The 23,628-nt window shown below is 50.1% G+C and overlaps 1 protein-coding gene across 5 annotated transcripts in view; it reads right to left on the bottom strand.

Annotated features, from left to right (window-relative positions):
• BMAL1 (basic helix-loop-helix ARNT like 1) overlaps positions 1–23,628 on the bottom strand; it is a 503,136-nt gene that overhangs the window by 58,602 nt on the left and 420,906 nt on the right. For all 5 annotated transcript variants that reach the window (XM_085648206.1, XM_085648207.1, XM_085648208.1 and 2 more), the window contains 2 exons: positions 23,213–23,301; positions 7,876–7,984 (listed from right to left, as the gene is read on the bottom strand). In XM_085648206.1, coding sequence (XP_085504332.1) covers positions 7,876–7,984; positions 23,213–23,301 — 198 coding nt within the window. The remainder of the gene's footprint in view (positions 1–7,875; positions 7,985–23,212; positions 23,302–23,628) is intronic.

The following is a 23,628-nucleotide window of genomic DNA, read 5'->3' as shown; positions in this document are numbered from 1 at the left end:
CCTTGCTCACTTTGCCACTGGATTCAAGCAAGCCTGGCTGAAGACGGCTGGAATGCCAGAAACCGGTCCTAGGAAGCTTGTTTCCGGTCCAGGGAAGGCATGGCTTGGCAGTTCGGGCTGGACTGTTCCCATGAGGCACAGGGTCAGACTGATTTGCATATGGCCATGTCTGAACTGGGGTGGCAGAGTGGGCTAAAGAACGGTGATGGATCAAACCCAGATCTGTTGACTGGGTGTGAGTGTTTGATTGGTTCTGATGCTCCGTCCATCACCACCCCCTTTTGTACCGCTTTGTTCGCCATAAGTTGGCAGGGTATGCTCAGACGTGAGTCCCTTGCTCACTTTGCCACTGGATTCAAGCAAGCCTGGCTGAAGACGGCTGGAATGCCAGAAACCGGTCCTAGGAAGCTTGTTTCCGGTCCAGGGAAGGCATGGCTTGGCAGTTCGGGCTGGACTGTTCCCATGAGGCACAGGGTCAGACTGATTTGCATATGGCCATGTCTGAACTGGGGTGGCAGAGTGGGCTAAAGAACGGTGATGGATCAAACCCAGATCTGTTGACTGGGTGTGAGTGTTTGATTGGTTCTGATGCTCCGTCCATCACCACCCCCTTTTGTAAAGCTTTCCTTGCAAGCATAGATTCTGTAGAAGAAGAGAAAAAACTTGCAGGTATCTGGCAGTAGAAAAACGTTGCTCACCACTAACTGTGACACTAACTGTGTGCCCGTGAAGAAAACGCAGGATACCTAGGTTGAAGCAGACGAATTACGTTGTAATTGTCCAATTACCATGCACTGGTATAAATCTTTGGTAAATACCCAGTCATTGTAGAAACAGCTTAAAGAAAACTTTGACACAGCACGGGAACAGATGTTGTTGAAAGTCAGATGCACTGGAACAACTGGCAGACAGAAATTACCCTGCTTGTTGAGGCACTGTAGATACAAACGTAGGCACGGAAACTTGATCTTGTGAGGCACATGCAGGAACAGGTTTGTGAAGATACAGATATACAACACTGGAGACAACAAGCACAGGCAGCAGTTGATTACCTTGATTGTAGAGACACCGCAGACAAAGCAGGAACAGACTTGGGCTGCGGTTGAAACAGATTTGCTTGTAGAGGTGCTGCATGCGTTGGAAAAACAGACCTTTTGAGACACTGTAGGAACAGCAGTCAGAGACATGAGCTGTGTAGAGACAGAAACTGGCACCTTTGCGTTGAGGGCGACCGGTGGGAGGTCACTGGTGGGGTCAAGGGTGCCAGTTGAAGGTAGAAACAGCTTCAGTTACTGTTAAATCTGTAGTAGAAGTTGATTGAAGATTGAAGAGGTGGAAGTAGCAGGTTCTTTAGAAGATCGTCGCCAAAGATTGTAGTGACTTAGTCCAGACGTGTAGAGGATCTTTAGATGTTTATTTGTAGACAGTTACAAGTCATACAGTTAAATCCAATACAAGGCCAGTACAAGACCCCACCAGGAGCAGCCAGCATGCTGCTTAGCCCTTCTCAACTGCCATCTCTGGGTCCCAACATTCTGTAGCACATCATATAATGAACATTCCACTGGCAGAGCAAGAGATTGCATGAATACATAAAAGTCAGGATATAACACACTCCTTCTCTAAACATCTGAGCCAGGGCTACCCTCCTCCGGCCTCATTGTATTCCTCCAGCAGCGGACCCGCCAACTGCCCTGCATAAGTCTGGTAAAATTCTACAGTGAAGCTGTCACTCCTCGGACTCCTACTCCTGTCTAGATTTTTTAACTCCCCTTAAACGTTTTCTAGGGTGACGTCTGCATCAAGTTCATTCTGGGATAGAACATTCAATCGAGGAAGCCTTGCTCTCTCCAAGTACTCTGTTATTTTTGGCCCTTCCGGCTTCCTGACCCCTGCAAACACCTCCTGTAGATCCCTCAGCGTGTCATTGATCAGTTGCTGAGTGGTGGCGGGCGTCCCATCCTGTCTACGTAATATAACTATGGGGTGTCTAACCATTTCCCTTTAAAGCAACCAAGCCAACATTCTACTGGGTTTATCCCCTTCACTATGTAATTTCTGTCTATATTTCCTTCTCGTAAATTTTTCTAACCTATCCCACATGTGTTCTAGCCGTCTTTTAATATGAACCACCGTGCCCCCACTTCTAGTTCTATCTCCCCCTTCTTTGAGCCTGTCAGTTCAGCTTCCAAATCCCTCAGTTCAGTTTGTAGCTGTCGTTGCACACCACAGGCTTTGCTCATACATTGTTATGTTAAGTGTTTTATAAAGCGCTCAAATCACCCTGGGGCATCTCGGCACTGTCTAGAAGTAGTATTCTGAGGGTTAGAAAAACAAGATAGAGACAGGGTGAGTCAGTTAGAACAAGAACGCTTTAAGCGGTTTCCTAAAAATGCTGTAGATTGTAATTTTGTGCAAAGCTGGGGGGAGCTCATTCCAATATTTAGGCGTGAGATATGAGAAGGCTCTACCCCGAGTGTGGGTGAGACGAATTCGAGGAAGCTGAAGGAGATCCAGGGTGCTGGATCTGTGTTTCCTACCGGAAGAGTATTTTGAGAGTTTCTTTCGCAAGTAAAGGCGGCCTCTTTCATTCACCGCATTATATGAGAGACAACAGATTTAAAAAAAGATCTCTTCTTCACTGATAGCCAGTGCAGTTCCCTGAGCAATGGAATCGAGGTGGAACCTGCAGGACAATTTAGAATCATTCTAGCTGCGGTGTTCTGTACTACTTGGAGTTTGGCCAGTAGGGTCTCTCTCACTTCCGCCAACAAAGCATTACCGTAGTCCAGACGACTAATCACCATTGCCTGGACTAGGGTTCTGTGGTGGGGGGTGGGCATGTAGGGAAGGATTTTTCGAAGTACCCGTAAGCTATAGTAGCATGATCTGGTGGTGGCTGTGATGTGATCCTTCATGGTCAGAGCCCGGTCCAATTTTAGACCTAAGTTTTTTACTGATTGTTTGGGAGTGGGGGCTGTGCCCAACTGAGCAGGCCACCAATCGTCCGACCAGATGGCCATGGTTTCACCCATTAACATAACCTCCGTTTTTTCTGGGTTCAGCTGGAGACAGTTTCCTGTCATCCAGTTGGAGATGGCGAGCATGCCAGTGGCAAAGCAGATTTTGTCAAGCTCTGGGTTTGATCCGATGGTAAACATAAGCTGCATCTCATCAGCATACGAGATGATCTCAAAACCCAGCTGCTCGACAATCTTTGCCAAGGGAGCCATGTATATTTTAAAGAGAGTTGGGCTCAGACAAGAGATCAGCGGGACGCCCTTGTCGAGATGCATTTTCGCCGAGGTGTATCGTCCTAACATAACAGTTTGGGTTCTCTCAGAAAAGAAGTGTTGAAGCCACTTCAGGGCTGTCCCTTGAATACCACAGGAGAGCAGTCTCTCTGCCAGCTTTAAATGGGAGATGGTATCGAATGCTGCAAAGAGATCTAGGAGGATCAGTATTACTGAGCCTCCTGCGTCGATTGTCTGCCTGAGTTACCGCCAAAATGGCGGTCTCTGTACTGAAACCTGGCCTGAAGCCCGATTGCGATGGATCCAGGATATGGTACCGGTTTGAATGGAATGGTTAAATATATCTCGGATTACAGGGGCACAGCTCAAGGCTAGAAGCGCCATAGTTTTTGGCGGACAGAGATCTGATGGCGACCCGGATTTGGAAGCAGCTAGGCCTTTTGCGACCTCCTCACTTGAGGTTGGTTCAAAGCTGTATAGGGAGCTAATTACTATCTTGTCCTGCTCCTCTAATTTGGTAGGAGATACAAAGTCAGGATGGACTAGTGGAAGGAAATTCTCGTAGATTTTAGCTATTTTCTCATGAAAGTAGGTCGCCAGGGAGTTACAAAACTCCTGGGATTCCATTTGCGACTGTCTACAGACTTTAGGAGAGACAAAGTCCCTTACTATACCAAACAGGGTTTTCGGGGTGTTGCTGGCGTTTTCTATTTGGTTAATGATGAACCGGCGTCTGACTGCTTTTAGGTTCAGATGATATTTGGATAGAGACTGTCTATAGAAAAGTCTGTTTTGAAAGGTCTTACTGGTTCGCCAAGTTCTTTCCAAACGCCTACATATGGCTTTTTCCATTTTTAGTTCTTCCGTATACCAGGGGGTAGAGTGCCGCCGTTGGAAGGAACCCTGTTTTTTGGTATAACAGCATCAAAAGCTGTATCTAAGGCGGCCCCCCTCACCACTGCCTTGAGCGCTTCCTATTTTATGCCCCACTATTTGCTGTGCCCTTATTACCTTCCATATAATCAGTGATCTTGCTAGCCAAATCCCGCCTAAAGGGTGCATCCAGCAGCAAATCCATCTTTAGATGCCAATATCTGTCCCAACACCACGTTCGAGTTCCACTCCATTTAAACAGCAATGGGGAATGATCCTATAGATATCTGCCCAGGTAACCCACTTTATGTATTTCCACCTGTAATTGTACGTGTCTAGCGGCCTATCCAGCCTACTATGGGTGTCATGGGTAGCCGAATAACAGGAATTTTCTGTGTGCCAGATGACGTTCTCGCCAGAGATCCCTGCAGCCCAAATTTTGCATGTCTTCATTAAGTGCACCCACCCTGCCCGGCTTAGTTGTAGCATATGGGGGTTGCCTGTTCATATTTGCATCTAATACACAAATAAAGTCTCTCACCCAAAGCAATATATCTATCATGTTGGCTGTTATTAATGCTTGCATTTTGGGGAAGATATCTCTGTCATCCCTATTCGACACATATATGTAAAGAATAGTCACATCAATAACATCCAACACCCCCTGCACTAGTACATATCTTCCCTTTGGATTTGCTTTCAAATAAATCAGTCGGAATGGAACCCCAGGCTCTACCCATACCGTCACACCCAGGACAGAGGGGGAAAAGCAGACGTGTATAACTGAGCTCTCCATTTTTTCTTTAGTTTCACTGCTTCCTCATCCATGAGGTGTGTCTCTTGCAGGCAAGCTATGCCTATCCCTTTTCATCTCAGATAAGAATGTATCCTGTACCTTTTCACATAGCTGCCAAGGTCTCTGACATTCCATAATATTATATTAAAGTGTTGTACCATGTTGTTGAGATGGGTGTCCCAATTCTTGTTTGTGATAAGTCCTCTCCTGAAGTGGAGTACACTGTGTTAGCCATTGTTCCCTCATTCCTGCACTCCAAAACCCAAAGTGTGTTGCACTGCATTGTAACGAAAGAAACAATAACCACAAATTGAACTTCCCAACCCATTTCTCCCTGGACAATCATAAAAAAACAATAACAACAACATCAATGATTGGACATCCAATACCCAGGGTAACACATACTTCTCCCAACTAGATGTAACAGGTGTACTGCAAGTCTCTGCAAATGTCTACTAAGTTCTCCCTCGTCATGAGAGGTAAGTCCAGCAGGCCCCCCCACCCTGAACAGCCAGGGTACCGCACCGGGTCTTGCCCCAGCTGCCCTATCCAGTTCCCATGTTAATAGTTCAGCAGCTGTTAGCATCGCATTTGCCATTAAGTTTTGACTTATACCATCAACGTTCCAAGATGTGTAATTGTCCCTCCTTTTACTTCTCATACTTGCAGTTCTCCTCTCACCTGTACCTCTTCCAGGGTCCATGCAGTGCCAAAAAGGGATTACATCTTAAGCTTGCATCCCCTAGTGCTGCCGTTCCCAATGATTCAGTAGCCAGAACTTCACCAATACCATCATGTGCATTGCATGAGTCGTCGTCCCCTAGTCGTACCGCCATTAGGGATCCATTTCCCTGCACCTCTATCCGGGGTGTTTCAGTGACCTCCTCCTCCACTGATTTCCCCAGGGACATACTTCAATTGATAGTTCATTGTGCCACTCCCCATAACCTCCCACCAGTTGTCTGGGTGCCCCTCTCCGGCAGCAGCAGCTTATCCCATGCTTCTAGCCATGCCCAAACTTCATCAGGACTCAAAAAGAAATTAGTCCTCCCCAGCGCCACCACACAGAGCTTCGCCGGGAACATTAGTCTACACAGCAGTCCCATTGCTCTGAGTTTCCGTTTTACCTCGACAACTGATTTTCTTTTTGCCTGGACCTTCCATGTGTAATCTGGGAAAAATGTTATGTTGTGGTTTTCAAATATAAGAGTTCCTGCTTCTCTTGATGCTTTAAGGATACTATCCCCGTCACGGATATTTAAAATTCACACAATTAGGGCCAGTGGCGGCGCTCCTGCTGGGGGGATGCCTCATCAACACCTTGTACGCCCTTTCCACCACAAACATTGGCGACGATCCCTTGGGTCGCAGAGTGTTGTTTTATTCAGTCCTCCAAAACAGATTCTGCCAAGGCACCCTCTGCCCTCTAAATAAGTCCCATGAGATGCAGGTTATTTCGGTGAGACCTGCCCTCGGCATCCTCTGCCCTGTCCTCCAGTATTTTCGTCATGGTTGTGAATCTCACCACTTGCTCTTTTAAGATTCTAACCACCTGAGTAACGTCACCAATCCTTTGTTAAAATACTATCCCTTTCTCCGACACCTTGCGGAGATCTGCAGATCTGCACGCAACTGTCCTGCTTCTATTGACACAGTGTCTATTTGCCCTTCCTACGTCTATTGACACAGTGTCGATAGCTCTATTTGTCGTTCTGCATACTGCAACTGCCTTGTAACCCTTTGCTGCGGTGTCCGCGGCAGCGCATACTGGGTTATCGTATTTGGTGTTATGTATTTGCTCTATCTTTTCCCACTGTGATTTAGCTGAGATGTGTTCCACTGCTAATGTTTTATAAGTCGTTCTCAAAGCACTTGTCGTTGGTGGGTAGGAATATTATCCCTGAAGCCTTCCTCCCAACCTTGTATTTCCTCAGCTCCCTGCCAGAGCCTCTACATCCCCTCCTGTGCTGCCTCGCTTCACCACTTATCCCTCTACCCCACAGACCTAGTATCAAAAGGAAGGGCATGTCAATCTGTGTTCATTCACCACCTTCCAGCCCCTGCTTCCAGGCAGAACTCAGCTGTTCCCCTGTGTGCCTCATATACTGTCCACAGGTCTACTGTACTGCACATGGACCCAAAATTCAAAGATCAAATTTAGCTCATATTTTGCTTATGTAGGTTGAGCTCACTCGCTTTGCTCATTACGTAAAACTCATCCCTAACTTTTTTGCTCCACCACTTTAAAATGTCACCACACAGCTCTGTTGGCTATATTTTGTTATCTCCTCTACTATGCTGCATGTGCCTCTGTAACTAGAAAGAAACTGACATGGGAGAGCTAGGTGCACCATGTTGTAGAACTGTTCATGTTTATGGAACAATATTCCTGTCATTTATGGATTTTACTTCGTCCATTTTGAAAAAAAGAACAAATGCCTTTATTTTGGGGAGGGTGGTTCCCGAAGACTGGCATATTCACTGGCTACCTTCATCTCACACAGAGGTTACAGAAGTGTGGTTTCACTGTTTGACGAGTAGCCACTCACTTGTGCGCAAACCCAGATGCAAGTGAAAATGGCATCAGAGGGGTGTAGGGCCAAATTAGGGCAGGGCAGCTCCCCTGTCACCAATCCTGCCAGTGTCTAGTCTGTTTGAGTCTGCTATGTTGATCATGGTGTCTCGGGGAGAAATATCTTCCAAGCGCTGGGATTAAAAATCACAGAACATGTGAGACATTTATTAGATGAATTCTGAAAGACCCCAATATCGGTGTCTGTCTTCGGAAACACGTATAAGCGGCGGCAGGTCAGCCATACAGCCAAGGCATAGTGGCTCCTGAAAGCTGGGGTGGCAGAGATTATATTTCCAGCGTCCCACCTGCATGACAGCCGGCCCCCAAAACAATAGACATGTGAAGCCTTAAGTAAGCTTTACATTACATCCTCTTACCTGTGAATCTCCATAATTTCTTCGGCAATCATTCGGCCTATTTTCCCAGCTCCTGCTCGTGTTCCACCAGGAATTCCAGGAACCGTCGGATGGGACCTCTTTGTAGCACCTGCAGTAATTAGTCTTTTTATTATATACTGCGACATGACATGTTTTTATTACAAATTAACACAAATGTATTTAGCAAACCAAACACATACTGATGTATCTGACTGAAGACACCATTTTGTCATTCTATTGAGAGAAGGATTATTATTTGCGCCTTGTGTGGTTTACACAATTTTTGAAAAAGTGAATGATGAGAGAAGCTGAAATCGGACATGCTGTAAATGAGCCTTATTTAATGTAACTCTGGGCATTAATGCCAGTAATTAATTACAAGAGAGCTTGAAAATAAGCCACACCCTATAGCTGTTTCCTGATCTGCCTGTATATTCTGCTGTTTGTGCTGGGCAATTAGTGTCGAGATTCTAGGTTTCGAATTCACAACACTGACCGCCATTTGAACAATAACGTCACTACACAAGAAATAAAGCATCTCCGGTTATACCACCACCTAGTGCCCATTACTCTTTCTCTCAAGGGAATACAGACTGCAAGAGGCGAGCGATTTCAGTTTGGCCACAACTGAAATGCAGAACGAGATGCCATGGTGACATTATAGCTATCACGCCGGAGACAATGTTGTGGGAGCACGAACCTGCCAGCCGTTAAACCACCAAGGATATGCCCTGTTGTTCCAGCCACGTCCAGAGAAGCAGGGCCTCTTGGCAAGGGTCCACGACCCCACCCTGCCCTGTTTTTGCTGTACCACATGGTGGTGATGTTGCCTGTGAACACTTGAACTAGCTTTCCCTTGATTGAAGGATGAAAGGCTTTCAATGGCAAGCAAATTGCTCAGAGGTCCAGGAAGTTGATGTGGAGTCTGGATTCTACCGGAGACCAAAGTCCTCTGATCTCCACTTCTCCCAGATGACCACCCCATCCCAGGAGCGACGCATCTGTCACTACTGTGTGATTTGGTTGGGGAAGGGAGAGAGGGGTCTGACTCTGACACAATCAAGGTTGGTCAGCCACCATGCAGGTCCGGTGCAGTTCCCACCAAGATCTGGACCATGTCAGAGAGATTCCCCTTATGCTGTGCCATCTAGCATGTGTCATAATCAGGATGCAGGAGGCCCTGAGGCCCAGCAACCTCCGAGTCCTTCTCACCAAAATCCTGAAATATCGGTATCATAGCCAGGATCGCTGCTCTGGAGGCTAGGCCCAAAACAACAGTGTCCAGAACAGCTCTGATGAAAGGGCGCATCTGAAAGGGAGTCAGGTGTGACTTTGGCACGTTGATAGTGAACCCTAGCGAATGCGGAAGGTTCGCTGTAGTCTGGAGGTGGGAGACAACAACCTGGGGTGAGCTCACCTTCAACAGCCAGTCGTCGACATAGGGGAAGACTGGCACCCCTGATCTGCAGAGGTAAGCTGAAACCACTGCCATCACCCTGGAGAACACCTGAGGGGCGCTGGTAAGGCCAAAGGGGAGCACTGTGAACTGAAAGTGCTCATGGCCTACCGTAAACCGCAGGTAGCACTGATGAGCAGGCAGGACGGAAATATGAAAATAGACGTATTGCAAGTCCAACGCTACTATCCAGTCTCCTGGGCCTCGGACAGACAATACCTGAGCCAGAGTGAGCATCCTGAAATCTCCTTGTTTGAGGAAGTAGTTGAGGGCTTGCAGATCTAAGATAGGGCGCAGCCCTTGTCATTCTTCGAGACCAGAAAGTAGAGGCAATAATAACCACAGCCTACCTCTGGCACCGGAACACTCTCTATGGCATGACTTCCTCCTGAAGCAGATTCAGGTGATCCTCCGTCAGCCGGTCGTAAGATGGGGGCATGGAGGGAGGGGTAGTCTCGAAGGTGAGGGTAGTATCCCATTCGGATTATCTGAAGAACCCACCTGTCTGACATGAAGTTTTGCCAGTGGTGGAGGGGATGGCTCATCCTGCCACCAACTGGTTACCCATGATTTGAAGGGCTGGACTAGCAGGGTTTTGTAGGATGAGGGTGCAGTGAGGGCTGTGGACTGACCCAACCTCTGGCAGCCTGACCCAGGGGGTCAGAACGAGCCACGCCCACGACCACGCAGAGGTTGCTATACTTGCGCAGTCTAGTGGCTGGGGTACGGATGGCGTGGCTGCCCCTTCAGTAGCCATGAAAGGGGCAAAAAAGAGACTGTGGATGTGTAGCCACTGAGAGGACATGACCGTAGTCTGTGAGTCTTTAAGGAGCTCCAGGGCCCTGTCTGTTTTGTCTCCAAAGAGATGGGCGCTATCCTAGGGCATGTCCATGAGGGAAGCCTGGACATCCCCAGAACAGCCAAAAGTTCTCAGCCAGGCGTGTCATTGAACGGCCACCATCAATGAAATCGCTCTACCTAGCAAGTCGGTGGTGTCAAGTCCACAATGAATCGAGAACTTTGCCACATACCTCCTGTATTTGGGAGAGGATAGCCTGGGCCTCCTCCGGGACCTGTGGCAGCACATGCACAACAGTTTCCCACAGGGAGTGATAGTAACAGCCCAATAGGCATGCAGTGTTCACCTACCGCAATGCAATGCTGGCGAAAGAAAAACGTTTCTTGCCCCGACTATCAAGCCTCTTGGATTTCCTGTCCGGGGTGCAGAAGGGACCATGCCCTGACATGTAGAGGCTTGTACCACCAAGCTCCCGGAGGTAGAGTGGTTGGTGAGGAAATCTGGGTCGCCCAGTGCAGGGCGATAGCGGTAGGCTATTGCCCTATTTACAGGAGCCCCTGTGCTGGGATTGGACCAGGTTCCCAGTAGGACATCAGTCAAGGCCTCATTGAAAGGAGGGAGGGGTTCCGCAGAGGAAACAACCAACTACAGAACCTCGTCAAGATGTTCGTCTTGGCTGCCACAGAAGGGAGCTGAAGGTCCAGGACCTTAGCTGCCTTTGCACCACCATAGCGTATCAAGCTCCCTCCTCTGTAGCCACAGTAGGGGGAGAAAGCAAACCAGAATCTGGAGAGGTGTCCAGTCCACTGGCCTCACCCAATTCCTTATACCAGTCCATTTCTTGCTCTCGCTGGTCTTGTAAAGGGTCCAGCGACTCCTTCCAATCTTCCTCCATTCCTAGTCTTCTGCAGAAGCGACCTAGGACCAAAGGGTTCGGTCGGTGCTGGAATCCGCATCGATAGGTGCCGATCCAGTTCTGGGTTGTCATGGATGACAATGGGGCTGGCGACGTCTGGAGTTTTGGAGTGCTGGCTGGCATTGGGGAAGGTTTCAGTGGCTCGACCAGCATCGGTCTACCTCCATTACCGGATCCATGAGGCAGTCATCGGCTCTGGAGCCGCTGGTGCAGAACCCGATGGAGCCCTCTTTGAGCCTCCGGGCCCCGAAGGTGCGCTGGGAGGGTGAGGCCGCCCAAATATGAGGTGCATGGTGCCATAAAATTCCTTGAGCTGGGCAGGGGTCGCTCCAGCTCCAAAAGGAAGGTGGGGAAGCGCAGAGTCAACCCAGGCGCAGGTTCAGCCAAAAGAGGCCTAGAACGCTAAGGCTCCTCCGTCGTGCCAGCCGACTGACCGGGAAAAGTAGAATCACACTTTGACTTCTTGTGATTTTATGCTTCTTACCTGACCGACTCAAAGACTTAGTGCTCCTGGACCTTCCTCTCGACCGGGACTGACAATGAGACCTCCAGGGAGAACGACACGATGCCGAGCACCGGACCGCAAGTAGCTTTACAGGCCGCTCCCTTAAAGTCTTTGAAGCCATGGGCAAGCAGTCAGAGCGCAACTTCGAGTCGTGGTCACGCTACAGGCAAAACAGGTGCTTCTTGAACATTCTACACTCCAAAAAAGCTTGACAAAATGTCAAAAAAAGCCTGCCCAAAAGTGACCGAGGGTAGCTCTCTTCACGGATCTGTGCTAACTGGCGCGGACATGAGCATGGCGAGGTGGTACATGTATAGGTGACGTGGGTGTCACAACCGCGGAGACTCTGCCAACAACGTCATAGAGCCGACCAATGCCACCTACCAGCGCGCAAGGGTATTGCTCGAAGAAAAATCTTCCAGATCCAGTCTGATACCTGGGAAATTCAAAAGTAAGGAATCTGCGGCTAGATGTCTCCAACAGATCTTAGTTTTAACATTAATCCTAGATAGTGGAAAAGCCAAGGTCTTTGCAGCCTTTCACAGTGTCTCATTATAGGAAGAAATGTCCTTGGAACCAACTAAGCCTCAGACTCACATCCATTAGCATAATGGCAGGCACAATAGAAACTTCTGAGACTCTGCAGCTGAGAAGGCACATAATCCCCCATGGTCTTCAGACACCTTCCCTGATATTTTAGTAGAGGGAATAGAAAACAACACTGGGGCTCTGAAGATTAGCGAATAAACACGACCAGGGTTTGCCCTAAATGCCTGGTCGACAGAACAGTAGGAACCTAGAATACCAACTGAGAGCTCTGATCCTACGCTAACCCCGGAACCAATATCGACAGTGATGGTAAAGAAATAGATAAGACTTTTCACAGCAAAGTGGAAGACATCGAGGCCAGTAATACACTGACTAGTTGTTCAAAGTTAACCAGCGCAACAGTAGATACCATTGGTGATGGGATATATGACCAGCCTGGAAGCTCTACGGGGACTGAAAATGTAGCAGAGAGTGTTGGAGTGGCCCACGGCTTAGCCAGCAAAGCCTTGGTGAATGCCCCCACTTGAGCAAGGTCAGTGGCAGGTGCAAGAAAAGCCAGGAGTGCACCTTGCAGTAGCAGGTATGGCACTTGTACAGAGGTGGGAACGAGTGGTAGGCCCCTGTTGAACTGAGCAGCAGTACAGTATGAAGACAAGGTAGGAGTTGAGGGACAACCTGGAATAGGAAACCTGCCCGAGGTTGAGAAGCAAAGTCATATAGGAGGAACACCTTTCAACCTGATCAACATAAAGGGGCAGAGGGATAGAAACAACAACAAACAGGACAAATCCTCAAAATTACCCGCAGAGCTGGATCCATAACAACATTTCAACTAGTAGCACTTTTGCTGGCCTCTGCAGTCTATCAGAGTGTGCCCCAAACACCAATGCATGTGGAGATGACAGCCTGAACCAAACAGGGTCCAGGACGCCTCTAAACTCAGACTCATCAAGTAAGACGACACCAGAATGGTTAGCAATGGCAGCGGAGATCGAATAGCCAAATAAGCAGGATGTATAGCACTGCAAAATTCTTTCGACCAGAAGAAAAATTCAAAAGAGCGCATCAGATTTGCATTGAAGGGTAGGGAAAGAAAGGTAACCAAGGGTAGAATGCTGTGGCATTATATATGCCATAGTGATGTCAAATATGTGGAGGTGCTGGAGCCATAGAACTACCTGTTGGTGCAGGAGAGCTACTACAAATTTTCTTATCTTGTATGGGCCAGGTGCAGACTCATGAGGTGAGCATTGTGCAAAAAGAAGTATCTACCAGAATGCCTGATCGAGGTCAAGAAAAAAAAACTACCACATGGAGAGTGAACATTGTAAAAGTAGTAGGCAGCAATAAACTATGAAACCAAGAGCACATTATGCATAGAGTTAAGGTGAAACGAAAAAATAAGTGAAAATGAACAGGAAGAACAGCTTCTAGGTGAAGCAATAGTTCAGTACATAAGGAAGCTAGATGAGTCTGCTGCAGTAGTTCTATAATATCATTTTGGGGGAATAGAATATGTACATATGTACTTTACCAATCATTAGTGGTAGACACAAATTATACTGGCCAGCTAGATTCGGAAGTACACAAACCATTGAAACAAAATCATAAACTGTGTCATGTTCCACCCCCCCCCCCATTTTGTAAAGGAGTTGTCATTTTTTGCACAACTACTTAGACTTATAAGACAGTTTACAATTAAAGACTTAATATGCACACTGGTTTAGTTTAAATGATCAAATGTGAAATTTGGGCAACAAGAGGATATGACTATAATTGCATTTGGTGTGTGAAACAGGATGCAAGGGAACACGTTACCTGCCTTCAGTAATGTCTTATCTGGTTGATAAGGCAATACAGAAGTTAAGTAACTAAGTGAGACTTTTTGCGGCAGATTCCTCACCTTAGAATAAATACCAAAGCTGGAGGTGGGTCTGAGAACTGATTTAGACCAAAAAGTCGTGAAGGACTTCATGGGCAAAGTGCCTGTCATGACGGACCTGACTGTCAAGGCAGTAGTGTTTCGTGTATATGTGTGGGGACATCCATGTAAAAGCCTGACTGAAGTTCAAGACAGGGACATAGCAGATCTTAATGCAGAGTTCAACCCATCTGGAGATGGTCAGCTTCTGCACTGCTTTTTCTTTCTTTGTACAAGTGAACCCCACAAAGAGCTGATGTTCTATGGTGCGATCGAGATAGAAGGGCAACGCTCTTTTAAGGCCCAGAGGTGGAGTCTCTCCTCCTTGGCGGGATATGGTGGAGCAAAGAATGTCGGCATTTTGATGATTTGGCCTACATGGAAAGCTATCACCACCTTCTGTATGAAAGAGGCATGGGTGGGGAAAACCAGTTAATCTGGAAAAAACTGGTGTATGGAGGTTGAACACATGGAGCTTGTAACTCGATGGCCCTCCTGGCCAATTTGATGGCCGCCAAGAAAATTACCTTGATGTCAGGAGTCGGAGGGGACAACTATGGGTCTGAAGGGGACACACATCAGGTAGAGCAAAACCAAATTAAGCTCTCATTGGGGCATAACAAAAAGCTTGGGAGGAAACCTGTATTGCACACCCCTGGGAAACGTGTCACAACAGGTGACTTTAACAGGCAGGGCTGATCAAGCACCCACAAGAAAGCCATTATGGCCGAAAGATACTCCTTAACCGTGCCCAGAGCAAGGCCTTGCCTGGCTTAAGACAAAAAAAAACTTGACTTCCAATGAAGGTAGAGTGAGGTGGAGGATCTCAGCTGCCCTCTGTAGCACCAGACCAAAAGAGGCCCCTTCATCCATGGCTGCTCTAGGAGGAATGAACAGGCCAGTGTCCGGTGAGGTGTCCAAACCACTGGCATAAGCCAGGTCCTCATTCCAGTTGTCTTCGGCCAAACATTCTTTAAGGGGGTCAGGATAGCTGTAAGGATCCTCAGATCCACTCGAATCATACTCCTCAGAGGGCCCGTCAGGAAAAGGAGGCACTGTCTCTGACCCGGAAAATCATGGTCGGGTCGGCACCAGAATGGACACCAGTTGACATTGTCCCGGGTCCGTAACTGAGTCAGGAAGGACTATAGGTTTGGCACCGCCGAATGGCGTCACTGAACCAAACCAAATAAGGTTGAGACTGGAGTTGGTCCGGATCCAGAAATGCATCCAGCGGGCCCGACTGCCACTAAAGTGAACCCAGTTGGAGCTCCTTCTGAACCTGGTTGGCCCGAAGGCGCTCCAGAGGGGTCCAGCTACCCAAAGATTAGATGCATGGACTCGTAGAACTGCTTAAGTTTGGTGGGGTTTCTGTGGCTAAAGAAAATTTAGGGAGGCGTGGAGCAGACCCAGGCTCTGCATTGGATGTATGGGAGTGGGGTCTACACTTGTGACATTGTTCCGTGTCTAATCCGATGACTTTGTACGGTGAACTCGAAGAGTGCTTCAGTTCTTGGGCTTCTTTTTGTGGGACTTGCCCAATGAGATCTTTGACCTTGACAACACGCGGCAGGAATGACTCAGAGTGGGTTTGGGACTTTTTGTGTGATTGGGACCTGCAACAGTGTGGAGTTGTCCAGTGGATCGCCTTTGAGTTAACCTTACGGCAGTCCAGCATGCCCTGGAGTCATGGTGCTGCTCCAAGCACCACAAGCAAACCAGGAAGGGGGTATGTCACACATTTGCCTGTGACAGGCTCCACAGGGCTTAAAACCCACAGGTTTCCTAGAGGATTTTCCTAAGGAACACTAGGAGAAAGAGGGCTCAAAAAGGTTGACAAAATATTGAAAATGTGGTAAAAAATTACAGCAGGAGCTCTTCAGATTTGCGCTGATAGGGCAGAAAACAAGGCACTGAGGTCAGAACGCTGGGGTGGCACCTATTTAGGCACCATGCACGTCACAGCCAGTGCAGATGACGCCACAGCAGGTGTGGCGGGTTCGCCCCGACTGCCCTTAGTGCAGGAAAAATAAAATTATAACGTTGTTAAGATCGTTTTATTTGTAATAGGTTTGGGGTTGGGTTAGTGTGGGGCGTGGCTGGCGGCACAGGGAGAGGAGTGGTTTGCACACTCCAAGTGTGCATGACGGTTTGGCCGGACGTCTTGAGATGTAATGCACCGCTTGGTGAGAAGCATACCCAGGCTCCCACTGCCTGTGTGAGTGCCAAACCACAGCACTTAGACAAATCAAAAGGCTGCATTGCAGCACTGTGATTGGCTTAGGGGAGCCTGGTGTGCTTCCTGATTCCGGCTGGAGCGTAGGGACGACGGAGGAGAGAAGCGGTGAGGAGGTAAGTGTTTTTTATTTATTTTTTGTATTTAGTCCCCTCCCTCCCCTCCACCCTCGTTTCCTGCCAGCCGCTACTGCGCCACAGTGGAGCTGTTCAGGGCCACCTACTGGTGTGTAGAGGTACTGTTCAGGATTTTCATGATCCATTTTGATGCCGGGGGAATATTTTAAGATAAGGAATCTGCGGCTTTAAGTCACTAACAGATATACAAATATTCTTCTAAAAGGCCCGAAAATGTCTTCACCATGGAGTTGTATAATAGCATTGCTTATGACACAAACAGCAAGAAACCCCAATATGGAGTAGTTTAAGAAAGGATGGACCATATGTTTTACAAAAAGCAAAAACCCAGCTTCTAGTTTAGTAGCTAACCTGCACTTTGAAAACTGGGCTCTCTACTGGTCAATAAAAAAAGAAATTCACAAAAAAATATTCAATTCAGCAAGTGGCACAAAGACAACATAAAAACCTGCAGGAAGAGGAAGTACCCCAAATATTTTGGGGATTAAGATTGGTCAAGTGAGAGCAAATGCTGACTAAATATTAATAACAATGTAATACTAGCATACACTAGAAAGCAGAAATTAATGTACAGTTCTCCATTGGATGTGAAGAATGAAGAACTTGTCATTTTAGGGTTGAAGTACTAATGGGGCTGAGGGGTAACCCATGTTCTTTTTGAGGAACGTATTTGAGGTTCCATTCAACAGAAAGTTTCTATGATACCATAAACAAAGAGCGCATGACGGTGAGTGAGGAACAATATGCTAAAAAGTAACCTGTCTGAATGAAAGTGCCTCATTCCTTTCAGCAACAACCATTTATTTATTTGAACAAGAGTCACCAGGGAATCAGAGCGCTTTACATAGCAGTGTGCGGTTCAACAAGATACATTGTAAACTGTACATGAACTTATGCAGTAGGCCGAAATATAAATAAAAAGGTAGGTAATCATCGCTAATAAGGCCCTTAGTATCCACCAGAGTAGCATATTGTTTTAAATGAACAAGTTACTTACCTTCGGTAACGATGTATCTGTAAGAAACATTAGTTAGTTAGATTCGTCACCTTAGAATATCCCCAGGCGTCAGACTGGATCCGGAAGATTTTTCGTCAGCAATACCCCTTGCGCGTCGCTAGGTGTCGTCTGCGGCTCCGCGTCCGTCGTCGGCGTCGTGCGCCGGAATGACGTCGTCGGAGTACTTAGACGCCGCCCTCGCGCGCTGACGTCAGTTCTTGTACATAGCTTTCCGCGCCAGGAACGCAGAGCCATGCAAAGACCGACACTGGTGCCAAAAATAAAATCTAGGGGCCTGAAAAGGATAACCTTAACCCTAGATGTCAGTTCGCAGAACGGGGAGGATGGGTGGGTCGGTGAGGAATCTAACTAACTAATGTTTCTTACAGATACATCGTTACCGAAGGTAAGTAACTTGTTCATCTGAAAGAAACACGTTAGTTAGATTCCTCACCTTAGAATAGATACCCAAGCAATACCATCCCCGGTGGTGGGTCTGCGAACCAAGATCACACCAGAAAGTCCTGGAGGACAGAACGGCCAAAGAAGCCATCCCTCCGGACTTGGCTGTCAAGGCAATAATGCCTGGCAAACGTGTGTAGCGAAGCCCACGTCGCCGCCTGACAGATGTCTTGCAAAGGGACAACCCGTCTCAAAGCAGTAGTAGCCGCTGTGGCCCGAGTGGAGTGGGCGCGCAGCCCAACAGGAGGGTCCTTTTTTGCCAAGGAGTAACAAATCTTGATGCATAAAACGACCCACCGAGAGATGGTCCGTTTGTGCACCGCTTTCCCCTTCTTAGCACCCACGTATCCAACGAAAAGTTGGTCGTCCACCCGGAACTGCTTTGTGCGGTCCAGATAAAAGGAGAGCGCACGTTTTGGGTCCAGACGGTGGAGCCTCTCTTCCTCTTTGGAAGGATGCGGAGGCGGAAAGAAGGTGGGCAAGGTGACAGACTGCCCAAGATGAAATGGAGTCACCACTTTCGGAAGAAAGGAGGGACGAGGCCGAAGGACAACCTTGTCCGGATGAACAGACAGAAAAGGAGGCTTTGAAGATAAAGCCTGGAGCTCACTCACCCGTCTAGCCGAGGTGATGGCTACCAGAAAAGCAGTCTTAAGAGTCAGAAGACGAAGAGGACAATTGTGAAGAGGCTCGAAGGGAGCGCACATCAGGAATGTCAAGACAAGATTCAAGTCCCACTGAGGCATTACAAAAGGAACAGGAGGGAACGTGTGAGTAATGCCTTTTAGAAAGCGTGTAACTACAGGGGACTTGAAAAGAGAAGGCTGATCAGGAAGCCGCAAGAAGGCAGAGATGGCAGCAAGATAACCTTTCAGAGTGCCCATGGCAGAGCCCTGACGGGCCAAAGAAAGAAGAAAGAGGAGAACCTCAGAAAGAGGGGCGGAAAGGGGATCCACAGCCTTTGCTGTGCACCATGCCACAAATTTGTTCCACCGGCAGGCGTATACCGTCTTTGTGGAGGGACGCCTGGCTGCCAGAATGATATCACAGACTTCAGGAGGCAAGTCAAATGGCATCAACTGCCGCCGCTCAATCTCCACGCATGGAGGTGGAGGATGGACAGGTTCGGGTGGAGGACCGTCCCCTGCTGCTGCGACAGAAGATCCTCCCGAAGGGGCAGACGTATCGGAGGATCGGTCAGCATACTGAGTAGCTCGGGATACCAGTACCTTCGTGCCCAATCCGGAGCCACCAAGATAACTTGGGCCCGGTCGTGCCTGATCTTCTTCAGCACTCTGGGCAGAAGTGGTATAGGCGGAAAGGCGTACAACAGACCGCAACTTCACTCGTGACGAAAAGCGTCGCCGAGCGAGTGCCGCCTTGGAAATTCCAACGCGCAGAACTGCTGACATTGCGCGTTCTCTTCGGTGGCGAATAGATCTAACCAAGGCTCTCCCCACTGCTGAAAGAGACCTTGCGCCACTTCGGAGTTCAGACACCATTCGTGATCCATCATGCACCGGCGGCTGAGTTCGTCTGCTCTGGCGTTCAGAGAGCCCGCCAGATGTTGAACCACCAGGGTGACGCCCTGGTGTTCCAGCCATGTCCAGAGGCGCAGAGCCTCCTGACAAAGGGTCCACGACCCCACCCCGCCCTGTTTGTTGCAATACCACATGGCGGTGGTGTTGTCCGTGAACACCTGCACGACACTTCCCCTGACAGAGGGAATGAAGGCTTTCAGTGCAAGTCGGATCGCTCTCACCTCCAACAGGTTGATGTGGAGGCGAGACTCCGCAGGAGACCAGAGGCCTCTGATCTCCGCCTCTCCCATATGGCTACCCCATCCCAGGAGGGACGCATCCGTCACTACGACATGCTCCGGTTGGGGAAGGGAGAGGCTCTTGCCCTTGACCCAATCGCGGTCCGTGAGCCACCACTGCAACTGCTGTGCAGTGCCCTCCGAGATCAAGACATGGTCGGACAGGTTGCCGTGATGCTGGGCCCACTGAAACTTCAGGTCCCACTGCAGAGCCCGCATGCGCCGCCTGGCGTGATGCACTAGTAGGATGCAGGAGGCCATCAGCCCCAGAAGCCGCAACACTAGCCTGACCGAGACCCAGGATAGAGGCCGAAAGATGGGAATCAGGGCCTGTATATCCCGGACCCGCTGTTCCGGTGGATGGACCCGGAACTGCGCCGAATCGAGAACCGCTCCGATGAAGAGGAGCTTTTGAGAGGGGCTCAGGTGTGACTTCGGCACGTTGATGGAAAATCCCAGCAAATGCAGGAGATCCGCCGTAGTCTGGAGGTGGGAGACGACTGCCTGGGGTGAGCCCGCCTTCAACAACCAGTCGTCGAGATAGGGGAAGACTGGAACCCCGGATCTGCGCAGATGAGCTGCGACCACCGCCATCACTTTCGTGAACACCCGAGGGGCACTGGTGAGGCCGAAGGGGAGCACGGTAAACTGAAAGTGCTCTGGGCCCACCGTGAACCGCAGGTAACGCCGGTGGGCCGGCAGGACAGGGATGTGGAAATATGCGTCCTGCAAGTCCAACGCTACCATCCAGTCTCCGGGGTCTGGGCAGCTAGAACCTGAGCCAAGGTTAACATCTTGAACCTTTCCTTCCGGAGGAAGGTATTGACGTTCCGGAGGTCCAAGATAGGGCGTAGGCCCCCTTTGCCCTTCTTGGGAACCAGAAAGTAGTGGGAATAACAACCACGACCTACTTCTGGGCTCGGAACGCGCTCGACGGCCCCCTTGGCCAAGAGGGCCGAAACTTCCTCGTGGAGAAGATTCAAATGATCCCCCGAGATACGGTGGTGTTGCGGTGGCATGGCTGGAGGGGTCGTCTCGAAGGGGAGGGAGTAGCCCCTTCGGACGATTTGCAGCACCCACCTGTCCGATGTGTGGACCGCCAGTGGAGCAGGTGATGGCGAACTCTGCCGCCCACTGACGTGGAATGGGCCTGAAAGCTCGGACTAGGAAGGCTTTGAGGCGGATGCTGCCGGGGTGGATGTGGGCTGACCTCGTCGTCCTCCAGAACCGCCTCGGCGGAAACCACGACCGCGCGCAGGTTGGTTCTGCGGCTGGTGGCTAGGCGCACGTGAGGAGGCACCCCTTCCTTGGCCACGAAAGGGGCGAAAGGCGGAAGTTTGCGACCGCGGGGCCGAGAGGCCCAAGGACTTGGCCGTAGCCCGGGAGTCCTTAAAGCGATTCAGCGCACTGTCCGCTTTCTCGCCAAAAAGGCGAGTGCCATCAAAGGGCATGTCCATGAGAGTGCTCTGGACATCACCCGAAAATGACGTGGACCGTAGCCAGGCGTGACGTCTAAGCGCCACTGTGGTAGAAATGGCCCTACCCAGCGAGTCCGTGGTGTCAAGCCCACATCGTATAGCATGTCGCGCGGCATCCCTCCCATCGGCCAGAGCCTGGGTAAGTCGTGTCCGGACCTCCTCCGGACACAGGGGCAGCGCGTCCTCCACCGCATCCCACAGAGAGTGGGAATAACGGTCCAAGAGACAAGCGGTGTTCAAAGACCGCAGGCCCAAACTAAGGGAGGAGAACAGCTTCTTGCCAAACTGTTCTAGTCTCTTGGAATCCCGGTCCGGCGGGGCGGTCGGGAAAGAGGATTGGGAGGTGGAGGCCTGGATAACCAGGCTCTCAGGGGTAGGGTGTTGGGACAGAAAACTGGGGTCGCCCGGAGCAGGGCGGTGGCGCCTGGCGACGTTCCTGTCCACAGGAGGAACTGTGGAGGGCTTGGACCAGGTGCCCTGCAGAACGTCAGTGAGGGCCTCATTGAATGGCAGCAGAGGCTCAGTGGAGCTTGCTGCAGACTGAAGCACCTCAGTGAGGACGTTCGTCCTCACAGCCACGGCAGGTAGCTCGAGCCCAAGGGCTGCGGCCGCCTTGCGCAGCACCACAGAGAAAGCAGCACCCTCCTCCGAAGCCACAGTCGGAGGAGAGATGAATCCAGTGTCTAGAGAGGTATCCAGGCCACTGGCCTCCCCCAGTTCATCTGCCCAGTCCTGGGAAGTTGAGCCTGAGCGGCCATAGGATCCTCGGATCCCTCCCAGTTGTCCCCATCATCCGACTCCTGGTGTAGAGGAGAAAGTAACGGAGCCGGGCGGTAGACATAATGTGTCTCTAGCGGCGCCGATCGCGGCGTCCATCGACGCCGTACCGGCGCCGGGCCCGGAGTGGGACTGAACCGGGGCTCAACGTCGAACGGAGTCGACGTCGGGGGTGGTACCGGTGTCGACGCCGGCGGAGGAGGCGTGACGAGGTCGACCGGCGTCGACGGGGACTCGAGAACGGGTCCCACGGGCGCTTGCGGCGTCGAGGCCGGAGCCGCCAACGGCGCCGGGGCCCGAGCCACCGGCAGGCAAGGCAGCCCAGTCGGGTCCGCGGGGCCCGAAGGCGCACCAGCGGGCGCCGACGGCGGAGCCAGATTCCTCATGGCCGAGAGGAAGGCACTGACTTCCGCCGGCGTCGCGTCAGTCCCAGGGACCGGAGGGTATGGGGACGTGCACGGCGCCTGCGGCTCCGCCGGAGCCGCAGGGGTGGAACCACCCTGACCCTCGGCCGAGTCGCACGACCGGCGAGGGGAGTCCGAAGAGCGGTGTCGCCTCTTGGACTTCTTGGAATGCTTCGACTTACCCGAAGACTTGGATCCCGACGACCGATGGTGACGTCGGCTGCGGCTCCGCGACCGATCCTTGGACCTCCTCCTGGACCGGGATCGAGAGGCGCGCGGAGCCGAGTGGCGAATCTCGAGAAGCTTACGGGACCGCTCCCGTCTAGCCTTCGAGGTCAGGGCCTTGCAGTCCGAGCACGACGCCGCGTCGTGATCGAGGCCCAAGCAATAAAGGCACCGGCGGTGATGGTCCGTAACCGACATCAAGCGGCTACAGTCCGTACAGGCTTTGAAACCAGGCATCCTACCGGCACCGGAGTCGAGACAGGATCAAAAAGGATCAAAAAGTTAGTCAAAAATTGACTAAAGGGGTAGCTCTCCCGGATCTGCGCTTACTGGCGCGGAAAAAAGAAGAACTGACGTCAGCGCGCGAGGGCGGCGTCTAAGTACTCCGACGACGTCATTCCGGCGCACGACGCCGACGACGGACGCGGAGCCGCAGACGACGCCTAGCGACGCGCAAGGGGTATTGCTGACGAAAAATCTTCCGGATCCAGTCTGACGCATGGGGATATTCTAAGGTGAGGAATCTAACTAACGTGTTTCTTTCAGATACATTCTTTACTAAAACGCTAATCACTGGAGGTAGGCTAAGTTGTTTAATTGTTAGCAAAGGCCGTTGCTTTAAAAGACAGTCTTGAAACCACTGAGAATATGAATACCTTCTCCAGATTGAAGAACGCTGTCCATACTTTGAGGAGAAGCTGCTAATGGAGGAAAGGTTGCGTCTCCACCATCAAGTATGTTGGCACTTAGAAAAAAACACACACAAAAAAAACAAAAGAAAGACGTTAAGCTGCACATGGCAAATTGTATTGATCGTAGTAGAAAAGTGTTATACAGACAAATGAGCAGAAGCCATACATTTTTAACTTGGAGCATTATATTATACACATATCAAAAGCATGGTTCAATGAATACCGCATCAGATAAGAGCATTTCACAAAGCATTATTGTTAGACCTGTCAACCTGAGGTTTGTCTTTCCCCAAACATTTTGCCTTTATCAACTTTATGCTGAAATTCGTTTTTGTTGTCTCTAGGACTCTGAGTACTTTACCAGTGATAACCGGTACAAA

The sequence above is a fragment of the Triturus cristatus genome, chromosome 3_2 (assembly GCF_964204655.1).
Source record: "Triturus cristatus chromosome 3_2, aTriCri1.1, whole genome shotgun sequence".
NCBI classification, from domain to species: Eukaryota; Metazoa; Chordata; class Amphibia; order Caudata; family Salamandridae; genus Triturus; species Triturus cristatus.
Note: the sequence above shows the minus strand (reverse complement) of the source record. Positions and strands in the feature narration are given on the sequence as shown.